Source organism: Bufo gargarizans, chromosome 6 (assembly GCF_014858855.1).
Source record: "Bufo gargarizans isolate SCDJY-AF-19 chromosome 6, ASM1485885v1, whole genome shotgun sequence".
NCBI classification, from domain to species: domain Eukaryota; kingdom Metazoa; phylum Chordata; class Amphibia; order Anura; family Bufonidae; genus Bufo; species Bufo gargarizans.
Genome location: NC_058085.1, coordinates 51,183,178 through 51,206,666, shown reverse-complemented (window position 1 = coordinate 51,206,666; position 23,489 = coordinate 51,183,178). Strand labels below are relative to the sequence as shown.

General features: G+C 41.1%; 1 protein-coding gene across 1 annotated transcript in view; it reads right to left on the bottom strand.

Moving 5' to 3' along the window:
- Positions 1-20,152, bottom strand: part of KIF19 (kinesin family member 19) — a 47,036-nt gene extending 26,884 nt beyond the window's left edge. Inside the window, exons 1-3 of the mRNA XM_044298362.1 lie at positions 19,992-20,152; positions 12,571-12,651; positions 5,554-5,664 (exon numbers count right to left, since the gene is read on the bottom strand). Of these exons, the coding sequence (XP_044154297.1) occupies positions 5,554-5,664; positions 12,571-12,651; positions 19,992-20,030 (231 nt within the window). The 5' untranslated portion in view covers positions 20,031-20,152. The remainder of the gene's footprint in view (positions 1-5,553; positions 5,665-12,570; positions 12,652-19,991) is intronic.
- Positions 20,153-23,489: the final 3,337 nt, after the last annotated feature.

The following is a 23,489-nucleotide window of genomic DNA, read 5'->3' as shown; positions in this document are numbered from 1 at the left end:
CACTGGAATAATTTTAAGTTGCCATGTAGGGCTGCAGCTATCGACTATTTTTGTAATCGAGTATTGTATTGATTAATCCAACGATTAATAGAGTACTCTAATAACCAAAAACAAATTAAAAGAATGTTTTTCTTAATAAAAACTCATCTGCCCCCGTGCCATCAGCTGCCCCCCATGCCATCAGGCTCCCCCCAGTGCCATCAGCAGTCCCCCAGTGCCACCAGCTTTCCCCCCAGTGCCACCAGCTTGCCTCCCAATGTCATAAGGTGTGCCATCAGGCTGCCCCCCAATGCCACCAGCTTGCCTCCCAGTGCCATAAGGTGTGCCATTAGGCTGCCCCCCAATGCCGACAGCTTGCCCTCTAGTGCCACCAGCTTGCCCCCCCAAAGCCACAGCTGTCCCACTAGTGCCATCAGCTGTGCCACCAGCTTGCCCCCCAGTACCATCAGCTGCCTCTCCTAGCCAGTGAAATAAAATACTTATCTCTGCTGTAGGGGCACCGCTCAACAGCTCCTTCATCTTCTTCTCCGCGCGCTGCACTGTTGTCCTGACGTCTGACAGCGTCGGGTCATAGTGCGCGCTTACGTGTCAGGATAAAGTGCAGCGCGGTGCGGGCCGGCGGGTGATTTACATCAAGGATTTACTCGATTCAATCGGGTAATCGTTTCAGCCCTATTGCCATGTCACATTTGAAGACCCCCTGATGCACCCATAGAGTAGAAACGCCCAAAAAGTGACCCCATTTTGGAAACTACAGGATAAGGTGGCAGTTTTGTTGGTACTATTTTAGGGTAAATATGATTTTTGGTTGCTCTATTTTACACTTTTTGTGAGGCAAGGTAATAAAAAATTGCTGTTTTGGCACCGTTTTTATTTTTTGCTATTTACAATGTTCATCTGACAGGTTAGATCATGTGGTATTTTTATAGAACAGGTTGTTACGAACGCGACAATACCAAATATGACTACATAATAAAGCATTTTTTTTTTTAAAATGATTCTTTTAGCGTCTCCATATTCTGAAAGCTATAGTTTTCTTTATTTTTTGGGCGACTGTCTTATGTAGGGGCTAATTTTTGGGGGGATAAGATGACGGTTTGATTGGTACTATTTTAGGGTGCATATGACTTTTTGACCGCTTGGTATCACTTGTAAGGTGAAAAAAAATGGCTTTTTTTAAATAGTTTTTATTATTATTTTTTTTTACGGTGTCCACCTGAGGGGTTAGTTCATGTGATATTTTACGCCTTTTTTTATCACTTGGTGTTGCACTTTTTGTGATGTAAGGTGACAAAAAAAAGATTGTTTTAGCACAGTTTTTTTTTTTTTTCCTACAGCACCCGCCCAATCAGCCCGCCGTACATGTACGCCGCTGGTCCTTAAATAACGTCCACCAGTGCCGTACATGTACCGTGCGGATCCTCTATGGGTTAAAGTTCTTATGGTGGTCGTTATCAGGCAGATATTTCACAAACAAAAATGGTTGGTGATATGTCTTCAAGTCCTTGCACTTCTAACATGCCTAATCATAGCCATACCCAAAGCCTTTCTAATCCACTATTGCTAAGCATCACTCAAGTGATCCTATCCCCAGAGAAAAGGAAGAAAACAATAGAAGCACTTATGCAGAGAGTTTCGGAAAAGCCAGCCAAACTGTCAGCTGTCAGTCATAGCGAAGGGGCAGGGAAGGGGGCGTGGTTACCGTGACTTGAAGCAAGGAGGCCGCTGCCCCCCTTGACTTTAAGCATGTGTGGAGAAGCGCGCCGCGCAGGGGACAAAACAACGTTTTCAGTACTTTTGCTGCATCTGCCTCCAGGAAGAAAGGCATCATCAGAAACACACTGCTGGCGACACGCAGGTACTGCTAGCGGCTTGGGATGGTTTTGGGAGGTGACAGGTTCCCTTTAATGTTACAATCTAAACGTATTGAGGCTCAGGAGAAACAAGAAGACTAGAGAATACAAGACATTAACCACAAAATTTAGAAAAGCTTCACTGTACATGGTAACCAGATGTTGAAATCGACTGTAAGATATTGATGGCAAAGTAGACGGACATAAATGTCCAATTAGTGACACACTGACCACAGTCACAGGAAAGTCGGCTTCGGAGGCCTCATGTTTTCCGGGATTCCAGAAGCTAGACCTATTGCTTGGACAGCTTAAAAAAAGGAGTTGTCATGAGGGACACAAGGATCTTTCTTATAGTGCAAAATTGTGTACTTGTGTATTCACTCTACATAGTTTTACCTACCAGGAGGATCGGGAGAAGGACTGACAACAGCTCAGAGCACATTTCTGTCCCAGAGAAGTGGTTGTCACTATGGACACTAATTTAACAGTACACCAGAATAAACTACTATAATAATACTAATGTTATATTATAATACTACTTCCGGTGTACAAGTATATAACTACTGTGATACTGCTCCGATTTACAAGAATATAACTACTATAATACTGCTCCGATGTACAAGAATATAACTACTATAATACTGCCTTCTATGTACAAGAATATAACTACTATAATACTGCCTCCTATGTACAAGAATATAACTACTATAATACTGCTCCTATGTACAAGAATATAACTACTATAATACTGCTCCTATGTACAAGAATATAACTACTATAATACTGCCTCCTATGTACAAGAATATAACTACTATAATACTGCTCCTATGTACAAGAATATAACTACTATAATACTGCTCCTATGTACAAGAATATAACTACTATAATACTACTCCGATGTACAAGAATATAACTACTATAATACTGCTCCTATGTACAAGAATAGAACTACTATAATACTGCCTCCTATGTACAAGAATATAACTACTATAATACTGCTCCTATGTACAAGAATATAACTACTATAATACTGCTCCTATGTACAAGAATATAACTACTATAATACTGCTCCTATGTACAAGAATAGAACTACTATAATACTGCTCCTATGTACAAGAATATAACTACTATAATACTGCTCATATGTACAAGAATATAACTACTATAATACTGCTCCTATGTACAAGAATAGAACTACTATAATACTGCCTCCTATGTACAAGAATATAACTACTATAATACTGCTCCTATGTACAAGAATATAACTACTATAATACTGCCTCCTATGTACAAGACTATAACTACTATAATACTGCTCCTTTGTACAAGAATATAACTACTATAATACTGCTCCTATGTACAATAATATAACTACTATAATACTGCCCCTATGTACAAGAATATAACTACTATAATACTGCTCCTATGTACAAGAATATAACTACTATAATACTGCTCCTATGTACAAGAATATAACTACTATAATACTGCTCCTATGTACAATAATATAACTACTATAATACTGCCTCCTATGTACAAGAATATAACTACTATAATACTGCTCCTATGTACAAGAATATAACTACTATAATACTGCTCCTATGTACAAGAATATAACTACTATAGTACTACTCCTATGTACAAGAATATAACTACTATAATACTGCTCCTATGTACAAGAATATAACTACTATAATACTGCTCCTATGTACAATAATATAACTACTATAATAGTGCCTCCTATGTACAAGAATATAACTACTATAATACTGCTCCTATGTACAAGTATATAACTACTATAATACTGCTCCTATGTACAAGAATATAACTACTATAATACTGCTCCGATGTACAAGAATATAACTACTATAATACTGCCCCTATGTACAGGAATATAACTACTATAATACTGCCTCCTATGTACAAGAATATAACTACTATAATACTGCTCCTATGTACAAGAATAGAACTACTATAACACTGCTCATATGTACAAGAATATAACTACTATAATACTGCCTCCTATGTACAAGAATATAGCTACTATAATACTGCTCCTATGTACAAGAATATAACTACTATAATACTGCTCCGATGTACAAGAATATAACTACTATAATACTGCTCCTATGTACAAGAATAGAACTACTATAACACTGCTCATATGTACAAGAATATAACTACTATAATACTGCCTCTATGTACAAGAATATAACTACTATAATACTATCCCTACATGCATGTAGATATTATAGGCTTGGCAGACATACTAGTTCAATACAAGCCATGAAACAGTTAAAAATAATTAGTCGCTGTGAAGACACCAGGGACTCAGCATCCGAGGAATCATTCCTGAAAGAAACATCTAATGTGCCTAGTCTCTATAGATGCCACCTGAGCACCATGCTCTCTATAGACACATTACAGTATGCAGCAAAGGAAGGTTTGGTGCCTTCGCAATCATTTGCAATGTCAACTGAAGAGTCTAGAAGTGACCTGCTGCAGTGGATGTGGACGCAGAAGGCCTTCTGAGAGATTCACCATCATTACCACTAACACATTTAGACGCAAGAATAGAGGCAGACTACAAGGCTGCTTTGGGACCACTGGAGAGAGAGATAGATAGGGCCCAGCCTTACCCTGGTAGGTCCCACCTCTCTGCTATTGGGTGGTGGGAACATGCGCAGGACTCTCCAGAGGAACTGCATTTTTAGCAATAAGGGGCGAGCAACGGGAAGAAAATGTCATAGGTGAAAGCAGCGGGTAGATTAACTGTTGTATACTCCCTGTGCCGATGCTTCCTTATCCTTGCTGGCACAGGTGCAGCTATGTAGTCTCGGCCATCCTCCTTCAAGTTCCAGTTGCGCTCCGGCTCAGAGTCCTCTACTGTTTGTTAGGGCATGCGCAGGCGTGCTCTCCTCCTTTTGTGAGGCAGCATGCGCATGTCCTGTGTCTTCCCCAGACTATGGCTGGTCTGCAATGTGTATTTAAAGGCACCTCCTTCAGCAGGGAGGTGTCTGAGCAATTAGGTTCGTAGCTAGTCTAGTTTTCTGTTTGAGCTATGGTGTTCTGCTGATTCTTGTCATTCTGTGTACCAGACTTTGGACTACGTTTTATGGACTTTGCCTGATTGCTGCCTTCGTACCCTGACTACGCTTCTGCCTGATCAGCCTCTGGACTCCCAGCATCCACTGGGTCTATTGTGTCACCTGGAGGTCACACTCAGGTCCCAATTCCCTCGTGTTCCAATTTCCCTCTGAGGTAGCACCCAGCACATCTCTCGGGAAAATCTCTCCTCACCATCAACAGTACTGTGTGAAGAGCGAGGGGTGTGCTCAGACATTGCCATCAGATGGAGTTGGCCCGGTGGTCATAACAGTCCTAAGTGGCAAAAATTGGCCCCATGATGTATCGCCCATTTTGAAGATAGATGTGGGACCTCCTATGTTCCATGTTCACCATAATGTCCTGGCAGGGCTAAAGATATTCAGTTCTGAAGTCACAAAGACAAAATTGAAAATCGACCAAAGGGACTTCAAAAAACAGCTTAGCGATTTGGATGATCCTCATTTGGAAGATGCCTACTGGATGGCAATAGACCCCTATCACTTGTTTCTCACTATACTGGTGATACTTAGAAGCAAATTTGCTACATGGACATATCTCCTGGACCTCCATTATAGAAACGTAAGCACCCTACCTGGGTTGCCGAGTAGTCAAACGCCACGTCAAACATGTAGGACTTCTCCCTGGAACGATTGGCTCTCAGAATGTCATCTGGGTCTTCCATTGGATCCATAAGGACCACCATCTGCAAGAAGTCATTAAATAGTTTTAGAACACTGAACAACTGCATTAAGGGAACCCTTATGATGATCACTGCATATACTATACTTACTGGTGTGTTGAAGCCACTATTATGGGCCTCAAATGATGGGCCAACCATGCCTTCCCCCCCTGGCACAGATTTTTATTTTTGAAATCAGGATAGGTTTACCTTGATCAGCAGATCTGTTGGAGGACATCATGGGGTCACAATAGGAGGTATAGGTGGCCTACGGAGCTTAAATATTGGGAGGAGGAGTTGCCTTTAACTAGCTGTCTGGCCAAGCAACAGCTAGTCCTCCCAACTCTTCCATCGCACTCTTATCTCCCATAGGAACAAACAATCAGGGATTCTGAAAACCAACATGCCTAATCCTTTATCAGGGGAGAGTTGGGACAACTCCATACACAGTAGTCAACTTGTCTCACCAGTTTGCCCAAATTGCAGTGACAAATGCCCCTGAGTTTCACCCTCTCTAAGAATTAGTCTTCTTTAATACCGTCCTAACTAATCATGGCCACCACTAGCAGCAGGTCATCTCAGTAAATGGAAAGGTTACGGTCTTCACACTGTCCCCTTTAGTCCCTTTTCTCCTTTCTCCAGCAGAATTTCTTGCTCCTCATCTATCAATAAGGATCCCTTAACAGTTGAGGTGGACCTCCATAGAAGATAGTCCATCTTTTCGTATCCCCAATATTCTACAGTTTGCTCCTTGACAAATGTTCTTCAGACCAAAAACATCAAATATTCTGAGAAAAGCCCCATGTCAGCAGATGAGTGGGCAGATGGCATTAGGAAAGCATTGTCTCTCAATTCTTCTAAATCGGATAAGGGATTATTTCAGAAATGACGCCAGGTTGTACAGACGGGATTCTGTGCCAGACTCAAACCTGGTTCATCTGAGCACAGGTCATACAATGGCCACCTTCACTCCATGACCAGATGGTGTTACCTCAGCGCAACCTGGAACAAAGGCAACTATTTAACTCAGCCAGTCCCAGTTGTTCACGGAGAAGATACAGAGAGGAATTTTAGGAGATTTTCTCTATTATAACTGGTATTCTGGCCAAATCATGTTAAAAGTGCAACCACAGAGGTAGGAAGGTAGACTACTGGTAGGCAGATGCCAGGGTCAGGAATAAGGTCTGAATCAGAGTTACTGTATCTCAGAGTTCTAAATGATTACCTCAGAGGCCTCATTTATTAGTACTAGGCACTGACTTACTACTAGTATAGACATATTAGCTGTGGACAGCTCAAGGAACTAACATATTATTAGCTCCCAGTATAGTGTTATCGACTTACTATCTTTAGATCAATCGCTTATTAACCCGATACAGTGATCTATTACTGCTAGCTATGGATTCACTGGCTGTAGGCACTGAATTATTAGTTTTAGGTAAGGACTTACTAGCTGTGGCCACTGACTTAACAGCTCCAGCTATGAACAGCTTAATTATCTCCAAATATGTAGCTATTAGCTCTGGGTATGGACTTATTAGCTCTATGTCCATGGCTTATTAGCTTAATACACTCATCTATTATTTCTAGATATGGCTTATTGGTTGTAGGCACTGACTTATTGGCTCTGGATATGGAATTATTAGCTTTAGATAATGACTTCTTTGTTTTGGTTAATAATTCATAAGATTCTGGCACTGACTTATTAGCTCCAAGTACTGATGTATTAGTTCAAACTTCAAAGTATGTACTTATTAGCCCAGAGTATGAACTTATTAAAGTGGAGAATAAGTTTATTAGCATGGAATATGGGCCTATTAGGGTGGACTTAGCAGCATGGACCTAGCAGCTCAGAGCATGGACCTAGCAGCTCAGAGCATGGACCTAGAAGCTCAGAGCATAGACCAAGCAGCTCAGAGCATAGACCAAGCAGCTCAGAGCATGGACATAGAACCTCAGAGCATGGACCAAGCAGCTCAGAGCATGGACCTAGCAGCTTAGGGCATGGACAACGAAGCTCAGAGCATGGACCAAGCAGCTCAGGACATGGACCAAGCAGCTCAGAGCATGGACCAAGCAGCTCAGACCATGGACCTAGCAGCTCAGACCATGGACCTAGCAGCTCAGACCATGGACCTAGCAGCTCAGAGCATAGACCAAGCAGCTCAGAGCATAGACCAAGCAGCTCAGAGCATGGACCTAGCAGCTCAGGACATGGACCAAGCAGCTCAGAGCATGGACCAAGCAGCTCAGACCATGGACCTAGCAGCTCAGACCATGGACCAAGCAGCTCAGACCATGGACCTAGCAGCTCAGACCATGGACCTAGCAGCTCAGACCATGGACCTAGCAGCTCAGACCATGGACCTAGCAGCTCAGACCATGGACCTAGCAGCTCAGAGAATAGACTTAGCAGCTCAGAGCATGGACCTAGCAGCTCAGAGCATAGACCAAGCAGCTCAGAGCATAGACCAAGCAGCTCAGAGCATGGACCTAGCAGCTCAGAGCATAGACCAAGCAGCTCAGAGCATGGACCAAGCAGCTCAGACCATGGACCTAGCAGCTCAGACCATGGACCTAGCAGCTCAGACCATGGACCAAGCAGCTCAGACCATGGACCTAGCAGCTCAGACCATGGACCTAGCAGCTCAGACCATGGACCTAGCAGCTCAGACCATGGACCTAGCAGCTCAGACCATGGACCTAGCAGCTCAGACCATGGACCTAGCAGCTCAGACCATGGACCTAGCAGCTCAGACCATGGACCTAGCAGCTCAGAGCATAGACCAAGCAGCTCAGAGCATAGACCAAGCAGCTCAGAGCATGGACCTAGCAGCTCAGAGCATAGACCAAGCAGCTCAGAGCATGGACCAAGCAGCTCAGGACATGGACCAAGCAGCTCAGAGCATGGACCTAGCAGCTCAGACCATGGACCTAGCAGCTCAGACCATGGACCTAGCAGCTCAGAGCATAGACCAAGCAGCTCAGAGCATAGACCAAGCAGCTCAGAGCATGGACCTAGCAGCTCAGAGCATAGACCAAGCAGCTCAGAGCATGGACCAAGCAGCTCAGGACATGGACCAAGCAGCTCAGAGCATGGACCAAGCAGCTCAGACCATGGACCTAGCAGCTCAGACCATGGACCTAGCAGCTCAGACCATGGACCTAGCAGCTCAGACCATGGACCTAGCAGCTCAGACCATGGACCTAGCAGCTCAGAGAATAGACTTAGCAGCTCAGAGCATGGACCTAGTAGCTCAGAACATGGACCAAGCAGCTCAGAGCATGGACCAAGCAGCTCAGGGCACGGACCAAGCAGCTCAGAGCATGGACCTAGTAGCTCAGAGCATGGACCTAGTAGCTCAGAGCATGGACCAAGCTGCTCAGAGCATGGACCAAGCAGCTCAGAGCATGGACCAAGCAGCTCAGACCATGGACCTAGCAGCATAGAGCATGGACTTAGTAGCTCAGAGCATGGATGGATTTAATATTGAAAGTGATGGAAATATATTATCCTGTCATTTTCTGATTCCACTTCTGATATTCAGCTCCCTCGGTCTCTGCTGTGCACAGACCTATCCAAGCTCCACAAGCGCTGACTTCAGCCTTCATCACACCTTGATCAAACATCACCCACCAAGAAGAGATTGCAGCCAACGAAGACCCTCTGACTTAACACTATAATCTGCACCTCTGTCAGCTGTCACTACTTATAGAGGACAACTCTTTAAGAGGCAACAGGGGGCACTGACTGACACGTCTATGCCCCTTTGTGGCAGAAAAAGGTGAGGAACACACACAGGTCACATCAAGGGTCTGCATCCAACACCAACCCGATAGAGACACAAAGGGTCCACATCTAACCCTAACCTTCATCCAACACCAATCTACAAACCGGAAAATCTACAGTATATGACAGTGTATTTTCAACTTCCGCGTGCTGCTGAAACAAAATGCAGCGGAAATTGACCCGCAATTTTCTTAATTTGACTCTAACAGACTCTTTGAAGTGAAACAGATCGATTTACAGTCACATGGCCGGTCCCACTGTGGTAGAGCCCAAGTGAACGCATATAAGACAATCCCCCACTAGTACAATCCAGTAAAAACCCATCTATGGTACCCCAGATACTTGTTGGAGATGTCACCGAGAAAGAGGAACATATCTACACATATGGTGGTCGTGCCCTCAACTTAGACCTTTCTGGGACCAAGTTTTATCTTTGATTAAAACTATGGGGGACATTTATGAAGACCGGTGATTTAGACGCCGGTCTCTGTCTCCCCTGCACTGGACGTTCATCTGCCTAAATTATCTAGAGGTGCCAGCCTTTACATAACTTAGGTGGACTCTATGGTGGTGTAAACGACCCCCTATGTGCTCCATCCATGATCCAATACCCCTAACAACCATCTTCCTTAATATACCTGTCCTCGGCTTCAATAACTCCCGACAATAACATTTTCTTTTCCTCCTTCTTAGCAGGATCAAAACTACTCGTTCCACCATTGTAGAGGGTCCACTAATTGTCCTATTATTCCCCAAAATAGACCAGCGGTGTCACAGTAGAAGAACTAGCAGCTTTCTCTAATCTAATGGCAAGTTTATCATAAAACTTGATTCACATATAACAATCCTAGCAAGCTCGACTTACATCTTGACCTAGCTTACCACCCGCTTCATGTACTCCAACCTTTCACCCGCTTTCTTCCATCTCTTACTTCTCAAGTGCAACACCCTTCCTCTCACTCACCCCTGTCATCTCTAGCCTTTGTATGTTTTTGTTAAAGAGCATCTGTCAGCAGTTTTGTACCTATGAAACTAGCTGACCTGTTGAATGTGCACTTGGCAGCCGAAGACATCTGTGTTGGTCCCATGTTCATATGTGCCCGCATTGCTGAGAAAAATGATGATTTAATATATGCAAATGAATATTTAGGAGCAACTGGGGCGTTGCTGTTACACCTAGAGGCTCTGCTCTCTCTGCAACTGCTACGCCCTCTGCACTTTGATTGACAGGAACAGGAGTTATCAAGTTTACATCTCCGGCCCTGTCAATCAAAGTGCAGAGGGCGCAGCAGTTGCAGAGAGAGCAGAGCCTCTAAGTGTAATGGTAACGCCCCCGTTGCTCCTAGAGGCTCATTTGCATATATTAAAACATAATTTTTCTCTGCAATGCGGGCAGATATGAACATGGGACCAACACAGATGACTTCAGCTGCCAAACGCACATTCAACAGGTCTGCCAGTGTCATAGGGACAAAACTGCTGACAGATGCTCTTTAGGCCATAATACCTGCACTTGATGACAGCCCAGCACGAGGCATTTCACGATTGTTCCCCTGAACTGGCTGTTTACTCTGCTGTGCGTCTATTGTATATGATACATAATAACTCTGTAATCCTCCTTTATTAGTCGCGCCTCTATTTGTATTACGTTGTTTCCAATAAAAAGAACATTTAAGAGCTGAACTCTTATGATAGAGCTTCAGGGTTGGTCACGCCAAGCTGGTATGACGGGCATGGGTACTACTCAGCCCAAGCAGTACTCCTGCCATGTGGCTTGCCCAGGTAATGCTGACGACGACGCTCCCGGACAAGCACCCGACCTGACGCACGGAGCGTTCCACCACCTCAGAGAAGCTCCACCGCAGTCCGTGGCTTGCTGAGTGCCCCGGCGGGCGACTGCGGGGAGTGATGTGAAGACCAAGCATGCACGGCGAGCAGCCTCCCCTGAACGATCACTTGGTGAACATCCGAGAGCATCCATAAGGCTCTGCTGCTCATCCTGGGGCGCTGCACTAGAAGCAGAACTAAAAGGCGTGCCCCCCGCCGAATTCCTGGGGAACGTTCTGACCACGCACAGGGCTTGCGTGGTTCAAACCACTTACCCTGTGAGGTTCCCTTGTGATGGCGTAGAAGTGAGCGGATTAGAGCGGAGCTGGGCGTAACTGAACCAAGATAACCAACACGGCGAAGGTTACGCAGGTTAATCAGGATGCAATTAGTTTTTTGAGTTTTTTTATTTTTTATTAATTGCCCGGCAACACTAACTAATAAAAAAATTGTTTTATTAATTCCCTGGCCCTAACTAATACCCTACAGAAATAAAAGGGTTAAAAGCCAAACCTAATGATCCGCACTGTATGCGCAGCCATACGCCATACACATGCTATATTCCGTGCACTTTACGTGCAGGGTTTCCATGCCCAGACTTAGGATGCTATCTCCTTAGCAGATCACGAGGAGCTGTAGTTCTAAGATGTCTCAAGAAGCCATCTGGTTGTTACATGGGCTCTGCTGTAATCCTTTGTCTGGAGTCTCACACCTCAAGGGTCTTATACCTGCCATATGTTATGGAGGGGTGGCGGGGGCACTAGAGCATGCCCGTGGTGACAGCAGGAAGGGCTGATCCGCACGCATCTACTCACACCCTCATCATTGTGCAGGGAAATCAGATCTAGGCTTTAATTCAATAAGACGATGAAACATTTATTCTACGTGGCGGCCATGGTTCTATCCCCCATAGTGTATTGTATCAGGACTAGAAGTCCAGTGGTTGGATGCATCTATAGTGCAATTCCATACTGCAAACTGGGTCAGCATGACTGCAAAGAAACCGGTTTCTCATGTCACACCTATTAGGATTCAGGAAGCTGAGATATGGGGTGCTGTCTGTGGGCCTGCCTGTGACTGGTGCAGGTTCCAGCATCCATGTTACAGTCCATGGCCCCCAAATCAATACAGTACTGGAGGGGTGCACTGGTCTGTTGGCGGTGTGCACCGGGCGGCGGCTGCTTTCAGGAATTACCCCGGTATAAGTATTGTTCCTCAGCATTTGACGTTGATCGCAATCTTGAATGCTTTAGTATCTCTGCCGTACTACGCCCAATATACCCAGGAATAATCCAGAATCAGAAAGACCGTACCTGTTCATCCACCTTGTGGGCGATGATGGTGGCTCCTTCTACCAGCTCCATCTCATTGATCGGACGGATGCGGAGAGCGACCTGTAAAGGACAAGTATTAATGGCAACAGCATAACTCAGTTCTGTTATACTCCATACACAGAAGACTACAACCCCCAACGTGACCATAATACAACTGGAATACTCCATACACAGAAGACTACAACCCACAACATGACCATGATACAATTCAGTTATACTCCACAAATAGAACGCTACAACCCCCAACATGACCATAATACAATTCTATTATATTCTATACACAGAACACTACAACCCCCAATGTGACCATAATACAATTCTGTTATATACCATATATATATATGTAACACTACAACCCCCAACATGACCATAATACAATTCTATTATATTCTATACACAGAACACTACAACCCCCAATGTGACCATAATACAATTCTGTTATATACCATATATATATGTAACACTACAACCCCCAACATGACCATAATACAATTCTATTATATTCTATACACAGAACACTACAACCCCCAATGTGACCATAATACAATTCTGTTATATACCATATATATATGTAACACTACAACCCCCAACATGACCATAATACAATTCTATTATATTCTATACACAGAACACTACAACCCCCAATGTGACCATAATACAATTCTGTTATATACCATATATATATGTAACACTACAACCCCCAACATGACCATAATACAATTCTATTATACTCTATACATAGAACACTACAACCCCCATTATGACCCAATCACTAAACATGACCATAATACAATTCTATAAGGGTAGCGTTTTTCTTTTCCGGCGCCGAGTTCCGTCCTAGGGGCTCAATACCGGAAAAAAACTGACCAGTTTTATCCCCATGCATTCTGAATGGAGAGCGATCCGTTCAGGATGCATCAGGATGCATCAGTTCAGTCCCTCTTACATTTTTTGGGACGGAGAAAATACCGCAGCATGCTGCAGTTATCTCTCCAGCCAAAAATACTGAACACCTGCCGGCATTAATTTCCTTTGAAATGCATTAATGCCAGATCCGGGCCCAAGTGTTTCGGCAAAACGGATCCGTTCTTTCCATCCGCCATGCGCAGACCTTTAAATCTGTGGGGGGGGGGGGGGGAACGTATCCGTTTTTCCAGATGACAACCGTCTCACAAATGCATCCGTTTGCGTCCAGATTGCTGTATCCGGCAGGTAGTTCCAGCGACGGAACTGCCTCCCGGAATCCTCTGCTGCAAGTGTGAAAGTACCTTTATACTCTACATACATATATGTACAGGAGTGCATGTATATGTCCTGTATGTATGGTGTATACCAGTGTATATATATGTATAGGAGTGTGTGTGTGTGTCCTGTATGTATGGTGTATACCAGTGTATATATATGTATAGGAGTGTGTGTGTGTGTCCTGTATGTATGGTGTATACCAGTGTATATATATGTATAGGAGTGTGTGTGTGTGTCCTGTATGTATGGTGTATACCAGTGTACATATATGTATAGTAGTGTGTATATGTCCTGTATATATGGTGTATACCAGTGTACATATATGTATAGGAGTGTATGTATATGTCCTGTATGTATGGTGTATACCAGTGTACATATATGGATAGTAGTGTGTATATGTCCTGTATGTATGGTGTATACCAGTGTACATATATGTATAGGAGTGTGTGTGTGTCCTGTATGTATGGTGTATACCAGTGTACATATATGTATAGTAGTGTGTATATGTCCTGTATGTATGGTGTATACCAGAGTACATATATGTATAGGAGTGTGTGTGTGTCCTGTATGTATGGTGTATACCAGTGTACATATATGTATAGGAGTGTGTATATGTCCTGTATGTATGGTGTATACCAGTGTACATATATGTATAGTAGTGTGTATATGTCCTGTATGTATGGTGTATACCAGTGTACATATATGGATAGTAGTGTGTATATGTCCTGTATGTATGGTGTATACCAGTGTACATATATGTATAGTAGTGTGTATATGTCCTGTATGTATGGTGTATACCAGTGTATATATATGTATAGGAGTGTGTGTGTGTGTCCTGTATGTATGGTGTATACCAGTGTACATATATGTATAGTAGTGTGTATATGTCCTGTATATATGGTGTATACCAGTGTACATATATGTATAGGAGTGTATGTATATGTCCTGTATGTATGGTGTATACCAGTGTACATATATGGATAGTAGTGTGTATATGTCCTGTATGTATGGTGTATACCAGTGTACATATATGTACAGGAGTGCATGTATATGTCCTGTATGTATGGTGTATACCAGTGTATATATATGTATAGGAGTGTGTGTGTGTGTCCTGTATGTATGGTGTATACCAGTGTACATATATGTATAGTAGTGTGTATATGTCCTGTATATATGGTGTATACCAGTGTACATATATGTATAGGAGTGTATGTATATGTCCTGTATGTATGGTGTATACCAGTGTACATATATGGATAGTAGTGTGTATATGTCCTGTATGTATGGTGTATACCAGTGTACATATATGTATAGGAGTGTGTGTGTGTCCTGTATGTATGGTGTATACCAGTGTACATATATGTATAGTAGTGTGTATATGTCCTGTATGTATGGTGTATACCAGTGTACATATATGTATAGGAGTGTGTGTGTGTCCTGTATGTATGGTGTATACCAGTGTACATATATGTATAGGAGTGTGTATATGTCCTGTATGTATGGTGTATACCAGTGTACATATATGTATAGTAGTGTGTATATGTCCTGTATGTATGGTGTATACCAGTGTACATATATGGATAGTAGTGTGTATATGTCCTGTATGTATGGTGTATACCAGTGTACATATATGTATAGTAGTGTGTATATGTCCTGTATGTATGGTGTATACCAGTGTACATATATGTATAGTAGTGTGTATATGTCCTGTATGTATGGTGTATACCAGTGTACATGTATGTATAGGAGTGTGTGTACGTCCTGTATGTATGGTGTATACCAGTGTACATATATGTATAGAAGTGTGTGTATGATCATACATTCATACTGTGTGTGTGTATATGTCCTGTATGTATGGTGTATACCAGTGTACATATATGTATAGGAGTGTGTATATGTCCTGTATGTATGGTGTATACTAGTGTACATATATGTATAGGAGTGTGTATATGTCCTGTATGTATGGTGTATACCAGTGTACATATATGGATAGTAGTGTGTATATGTCCTGTATGTATGGTGTATACCAGAGTACATATATGTATAGTAGTGTGTATATGTCCTGTATATATGGTGTATACCAGTGTACATATATGGATAGTAGTGTGTATATGTCCTGTATGTATGGTGTATACTAGTGTATATATATGTATAGGAGTGTGTATATGTCCTGTATGTATGGTGTATACCAGTGTACATATATGGATAGTAGTGTGTATATGTCCTGTATGTATGGTGTATACCAGTGTACATATATGTATAGGAGTGTGTATATGTCCTGTATGTATGGTGTATACCAGTGTACATATATGTATAGGAGTGTGTATATGTCCTGTATGTATGGTGTATACCAGTGTACATATATGTATAGTAGTGTGTGTATATGTCCTGTATGTATGGTGTATACCAGTGTACATATATGGATAGTAGTGTGTATATGTCCTGTATGTATGGTGTATACCAGTGTACATATATGTATAGTAGTGTGTATATGTCCTGTATGTATGGTGTATACCAGTGTACATATAAGTATAGTAGTGTGTATATGTCCTGTATGTATGGTGTATACCAGTGTACATGTATGTATAGGAGTGTGTGTACGTCCTGTATGTATGGTGTATACCAGTGTACATATATGTATAGAAGTGTGTGTATGATCATACATTCATACTGTGTGTGTGTATATGTCCTGTATGTATGGTGTATACCAGTGTACATATATGTATAGGAGTGTGTATATGTCCTGTATGTATGGTGTATACTAGTGTACATATATGTATAGGAGTGTGTATATGTCCTGTATGTATGGTGTATACCAGTGTACATATATGTATAGGAGTGTGTATATGTCCTGTATGTATGGTGTATACCAGTGTACATATATGTATAGTAGTGTGTGTATATGTCCTGTATGTATGGTGTATACCAGTGTACATATATGTATAGGAGTGTGTATATGTCCTGTATGTATGGTGTATACCAGAGTACATATATGTATAGTAGTGTGTGTATATGTCCTGTATATATGGTGTATACCAGTGTACATATATGGATAGTAGTGTGTATATGTCCTGTATGTATGGTGTATACCAGTGTACATATATGTATAGTAGTGTGTATATGTCCTGTATGTATGGTGTATACCAGTGTACATATATGTATAGTAGTGTGTATATGTCCTGTATGTATGGTGTATACCAGTGTACATGTATGTATAGGAGTGTGTGTACGTCCTGTATGTATGGTGTATACCAGTGTACATATATGTATAGAAGTGTGTGTATGATCATACATTCATACTGTGTGTGTGTATATGTCCTGTATGTATGGTGTATACCAGTGTACATATATGTATAGGAGTGTGTATATGTCCTGTATGTATGGTGTATACTAGTGTACATATATGTATAGGAGTGTGTATATGTCCTGTATGTATGGTGTATACCAGTGTACATATATGGATAGTAGTGTGTATATGTCCTGTATGTATGGTGTATACCAGAGTACATATATGTATAGTAGTGTGTATATGTCCTGTATATATGGTGTATACCAGTGTACATATATGGATAGTAGTGTGTATATGTCCTGTATGTATGGTGTATACTAGTGTATATATATGTATAGGAGTGTGTATATGTCCTGTATGTATGGTGTATACCAGTGTACATATATGGATAGTAGTGTGTATATGTCCTGTATGTATGGTGTATACCAGTGTACATATATGTATAGGAGTGTGTATATGTCCTGTATGTATGGTGTATACCAGTGTACATATATGTATAGGAGTGTGTATATGTCCTGTATGTATGGTGTATACCAGTGTACATATATGTATAGTAGTGTGTGTATATGTCCTGTATGTATGGTGTATACCAGTGTACATATATGGATAGTAGTGTGTATATGTCCTGTATGTATGGTGTATACCAGTGTACATATATGTATAGTAGTGTGTATATGTCCTGTATGTATGGTGTATACCAGTGTACATATAAGTATAGTAGTGTGTATATGTCCTGTATGTATGGTGTATACCAGTGTACATGTATGTATAGGAGTGTGTGTACGTCCTGTATGTATGGTGTATACCAGTGTACATATATGTATAGAAGTGTGTGTATGATCATACATTCATACTGTGTGTGTGTATATGTCCTGTATGTATGGTGTATACCAGTGTACATATATGTATAGGAGTGTGTATATGTCCTGTATGTATGGTGTATACTAGTGTACATATATGTATAGGAGTGTGTATATGTCCTGTATGTATGGTGTATACCAGTGTACATATATGTATAGGAGTGTGTATATGTCCTGTATGTATGGTGTATACCAGTGTACATATATGTATAGTAGTGTGTGTATATGTCCTGTATGTATGGTGTATACCAGTGTACATATATGTATAGGAGTGTGTATATGTCCTGTATGTATGGTGTATACCAGAGTACATATATGTATAGTAGTGTGTGTATATGTCCTGTATATATGGTGTATACCAGTGTACATATATGGATAGTAGTGTGTATATGTCCTGTATGTATGGTGTATACCAGTGTACATATATGTATAGTAGTGTGTATATGTCCTGTATGTATGGTGTATACCAGTGTACATATATGTATAGTAGTGTGTATATGTCCTGTATGTATGGTGTATACCAGTGTACATGTATGTATAGGAGTGTGTGTACGTCCTGTATGTATGGTGTATACCAGTGTACATATATGTATAGAAGTGTGTGTATGATCATACATTCATACTGTGTGTGTGTATATGTCCTGTATGTATGGTGTATACCAGTGTACATATATGTATAGGAGTGTGTATATGTCCTGTATGTATGGTGTATACTAGTGTACATATATGTATAGGAGTGTGTATATGTCCTGTATGTATGGTGTATACCAGTGTACATATATGGATAGTAGTGTGTATATGTCCTGTATGTATGGTGTATACCAGAGTACATATATGTATAGTAGTGTGTATATGTCCTGTATATATGGTGTATACCAGTGTACATATATGGATAGTAGTGTGTATATGTCCTGTATGTATGGTGTATACTAGTGTATATATATGTATAGGAGTGTGTATATGTCCTGTATGTATGGTGTATACCAGTGTACATATATGGATAGTAGTGTGTATATGTCCTGTATGTATGGTGTATACCAGTGTACATATATGTATAGGAGTGTGTATATGTCCTGTATGTATGGTGTATACCAGTGTACATATATGTATAGGAGTGTGTATATGTCCTGTATGTATGGTGTATACCAGTGTACATATATGTATAATAGTGTGTATATGTCCTGTATGTATGGTGTATACCAGTGTACATATATGGATAGTAGTGTGTATATGTCCTGTATGTATGGTGTATACCAGTGTACATATATGTATAGTAGTGTGTATATGTCCTGTATGTATGGTGTATACCAGTGTACATATATGGATAGTAGTGTGTATATGTCCTGTATGTATGGTGTATACCAGTGTACATATATGTATAGGAGTGTGTATATGTCCTGTATGTATGGTGTATACCAGTGTACATATATGTATAGGAGTGTGTATATGTCCTGTATGTATGGTGTATACCAGTGTACATATATGTATAGTAGTGTGTGTATATGTCCTGTATGTATGGTGTATACCAGTGTACATATATGGATAGTAGTGTGTATATGTCCTGTATGTATGGTGTATACCAGTGTACATATATGTATAGTAGTGTGTATATGTCCTGTATGTATGGTGTATACCAGTGTACATATAAGTATAGTAGTGTGTATATGTCCTGTATGTATGGTGTATACCAGTGTACATGTATGTATAGTAGTGTGTGTACGTCCTGTATGTATGGTGTATACCAGTGTACATATATGTATAGAAGTGTGTGTATGATCATACATTCATACTGTGTGTGTGTATATGTCCTGTATGTATGGTGTATACCAGTGTACATATATGTATAGTAGTGTGTGTATGATCATACATTCATACTGTGTGTGTGTATATGTCCTGTATGTATGGTGTATACCAGTGTACATATATGTATAGTAGTGTGTGTATGATCATACATTCATACTGTGTGTATATGTACAGTGTGTACAGGGTATACGGTAAGTACATACCGTCAGCTGCTGGTCCTTGGACTCTCCTCCGTCCTTCATGGCTGGATGTGGAGGGCGCAGCGGCTTTATCCGTCCATGTCAAGGTCCAGAGCAGTCGCCTGTGCAGCCCCTGAAGCCGCAGCGGAATCCCGCATGTCTGAGCGCACGGCGGCGGGAGGCGATGGCCGCTACTCCTTCATCTCTCCGATTCCCTGGAGATTTGGAAACCCAACACAACAAACCAACCCCGGCTGTCACTGCCGCGCCCCCGCGCGCCTCCTGGTGGCCACTGCTGGTAATGCAGCTCACGTCAACTATCATTTCTGATCGTGCAGCTTTTTTCCCTGGTATCAGCCATCTCATATAATGTTAAATGTGAAAAAAACAAAACAAAACAGAAAAGCCTTAAAAATGTCTGCACCCTTCCCATGATCATGACTTTACATATCTTCAATGCTGTGGACCTTAGGAATGTGGCCCCTCCATTTAAGCTCCTGATGACAGCTATGTGGCCCCTCAATTTAAGCTCCTGATGACAGCTATGTGGCCCCTCAATTTTAACTCCTGATGACAGCTATGTGGCCCCTCCTTTTAGGCTCCTGATGACAGCTATGTGGCCCCTCCATTTAAGCTCCTGATGACAGCTATGTGGCCCCTCAATTTTAACTCCTGATGACAGCTATGTGGCCCCTCAATTTTAACTCCTGATGACAGCTATGTGGCCCTTCAATTTTAACTCCTGATGATAGCTATGTAGCCCCTCCATTTAGGCTCCTGATGACAGCTATGTGGCCCCTCCATTTAAGCTCCTGATGACAGCTATGTGGCCCCTCCATTTAGGCTCCTGATGACAGCTATGTGGCCCCTCCACTTAAGCTCCTGATGACAGCTATGTGGCCCCTCCACTTAAGCTCCTGATGACAGCTATGTGGCCCCTCCATTTAAGCTCCTGATGACAGCTATGTGGCCCCTCCATTTAGGCTCCTGATGACAGCTATGTGGCCCCTCCACTTAAGCTCCTGATGACAGCTATGTGGCCCCTCCACTTAAGCTCCTGATGACAGCTATGTGGCCCCTCCATTTAAGCTCCTGATGACAGCTATGTGGCCCCTCCACTTAAGCTCCTGATGACAGCTATGTGGCCCCTCCATTTAGGCTCCTGATGACAGCTATGTGGCCCCTCCACTTAAGCTCCTGATGACAGCTATGTGGCCCCTCCACTTAAGCTCCTGATGACAGCTATGTGGCCCCTCCATTTAAGCTCCTGATAACAGCTATGTGGCCCCTCAATGCTCCTGATGACAGGTATGTGGTCCCTTTAACTCTTGACGGCCCTGTGAAGGGTACTTCTATACTCAATATATGTAGGTTCTAAGTCACCAGTGGATCTCATGTTGAACAATGGAACTGAGCATGTGCGACCATCTCAGTGAGCCGGACAAAGAAATAAGGAAAAGAACAAACAGCAGATGGCGCTATACAGATACATTTTATTGAATACCTCAGTGGCTATAATACATTTTTAATTACATGCAATTACAAAAGTATTAAGATCCAGGCGCTGGCTTGAAAAGTGTATTATATTTTCATGACACAACCCCTTTAATATACAGTAGTATTGCATATTTGGGAATATAGAGGTATGACTTGCAATACCAGACATAACCATTGACAAGAGTGGCGCTGTTTCTGGGGAACAAAATCAGCGCCCATTTCTACAATCTCCTAGGAGCTGTCATTATCAGCCCCAGGAATAGGATTCCATTTGTTGGGAGAAGTTCAGGGATTTACATTCTGCCAAAAACCAAGACAATAATGTAAGAGCAAAGGGAGCCAGATGGGGCGCTGACGTCACACCAAGACGTGGGCTCATAACAAGACAGAAGGGGGTACACAGGACAGCGCCAAATCCTCAGTCTCCAGATACATAACCGCAATATTGTCACAGAATGGAATACAAGAGGGAAACGGGAAAATTATATAACTCATTAAGTATCATTGCATAGTACATAGGAGCAGTATTATAGCAGTTATATTCTTGTACATAGGAGCAGTATTATAGCAGTTATATTCTTGTACATAGGGGCAGTATTATAGTAGTTATATTCTTGTACATAGGAGCAGTATTATAGTAGTTATATTCTTGTACATAGGAGCAGTATTATAGTAGATATATTCTTGTACATAGGAGCAGTATTATAGTAGTTATATTCTTGCACATAGGAGCAGTATTATAGTAGCTATATTCTTGTACATAGGAGCAGTATTATAGCAGTTATATTCTTGTACATAGGGGCAGTATTATAGTAGTTATATTCTTGTACATAGGAGCAGTATTATAGTAGTTATATTCTTGTACATAGGAGGCAGTATTATAGTAGTTATATTCTTGTACATAGGAGGCAGTATTATAGTAGTTATATTCTTGTACATAGGAGGCAGTATTATAGTAGTTATATTCTTGTACGTAGGATACAGTATTATAGTAGTTATATTCTTGCACATAGGAACAGTATTTTAGTAGTTATATTCTTGTACATAGGAGCAGTATTATAGTAGTTATATTCTTGTACATAGGAGGTAGTATTATATTAGTTATATTCTTGTACATAGGAGCAGTATTATAGTAGTTATATTCTTGTACATAGGAGCAGTGTTATAGTAGTTATATTCTTGTACATAGGAGCAGTATTATAGTAGTTATATTCTTGTGCATAGGAGCTGTATTATAGTAGTTATATTCTTGTACATAGGAGCAGTATTATAGTAGTTATATTCTTGTACATAGGAGCAGTATCATAGTAGTTATATTCTTGTACATAGGAGCAGTATTATAGTAGTTATATTCTTGTACATAGGAGCAGTATTATAGTAGTTATATTCTTGTACATAGGAGCAGTATTATAGTAGTTATATTCTTGTACATAGGAGGCAGTATTATAGTAGTTATATTCTTGTACATAGGAGCAGTATTATAGTAGTTATATTCTTGTACATAGGAGGCAGTATTATAGTAGTTATATTCTTGTACATAGGAGCAGTATTATAGTAGTTATATTCTTGTACATAGGAGGCAGTATTATAGTAGTTATATTCTTGTACATAGGAGCAGTATTATAGTAGTTATATTCTTGTACATAGGAGCAGTATTATAGTAGTTATATTCTTGTACATAGGAGCAGTATTATAGTAGTTATATTCTTGTACATAGGAGCAGTATTATAGTAGTTATATTCTTGTACATAGGAGCAGTATTATAGTAGTTATATTCTTGTACATAGGAGCAGTATTATAGTAGTTATATTCTTGTACATAGGAGCAGTATTATAGTAGTTATATTCTTGTACATAGGAGCAGTATTATAGTAGTTATATTCTTGTACATAGGAGGCAGTATTATAGTAGTTATATTCTTGTACATAGGAGCAGTATTATAGTAGTTATATTCTTGTACATAGGAGCAGTATTATAGTAGTTATATTCTTGTACATAGGAGCAGTATTATAGTAGTTATATTCTT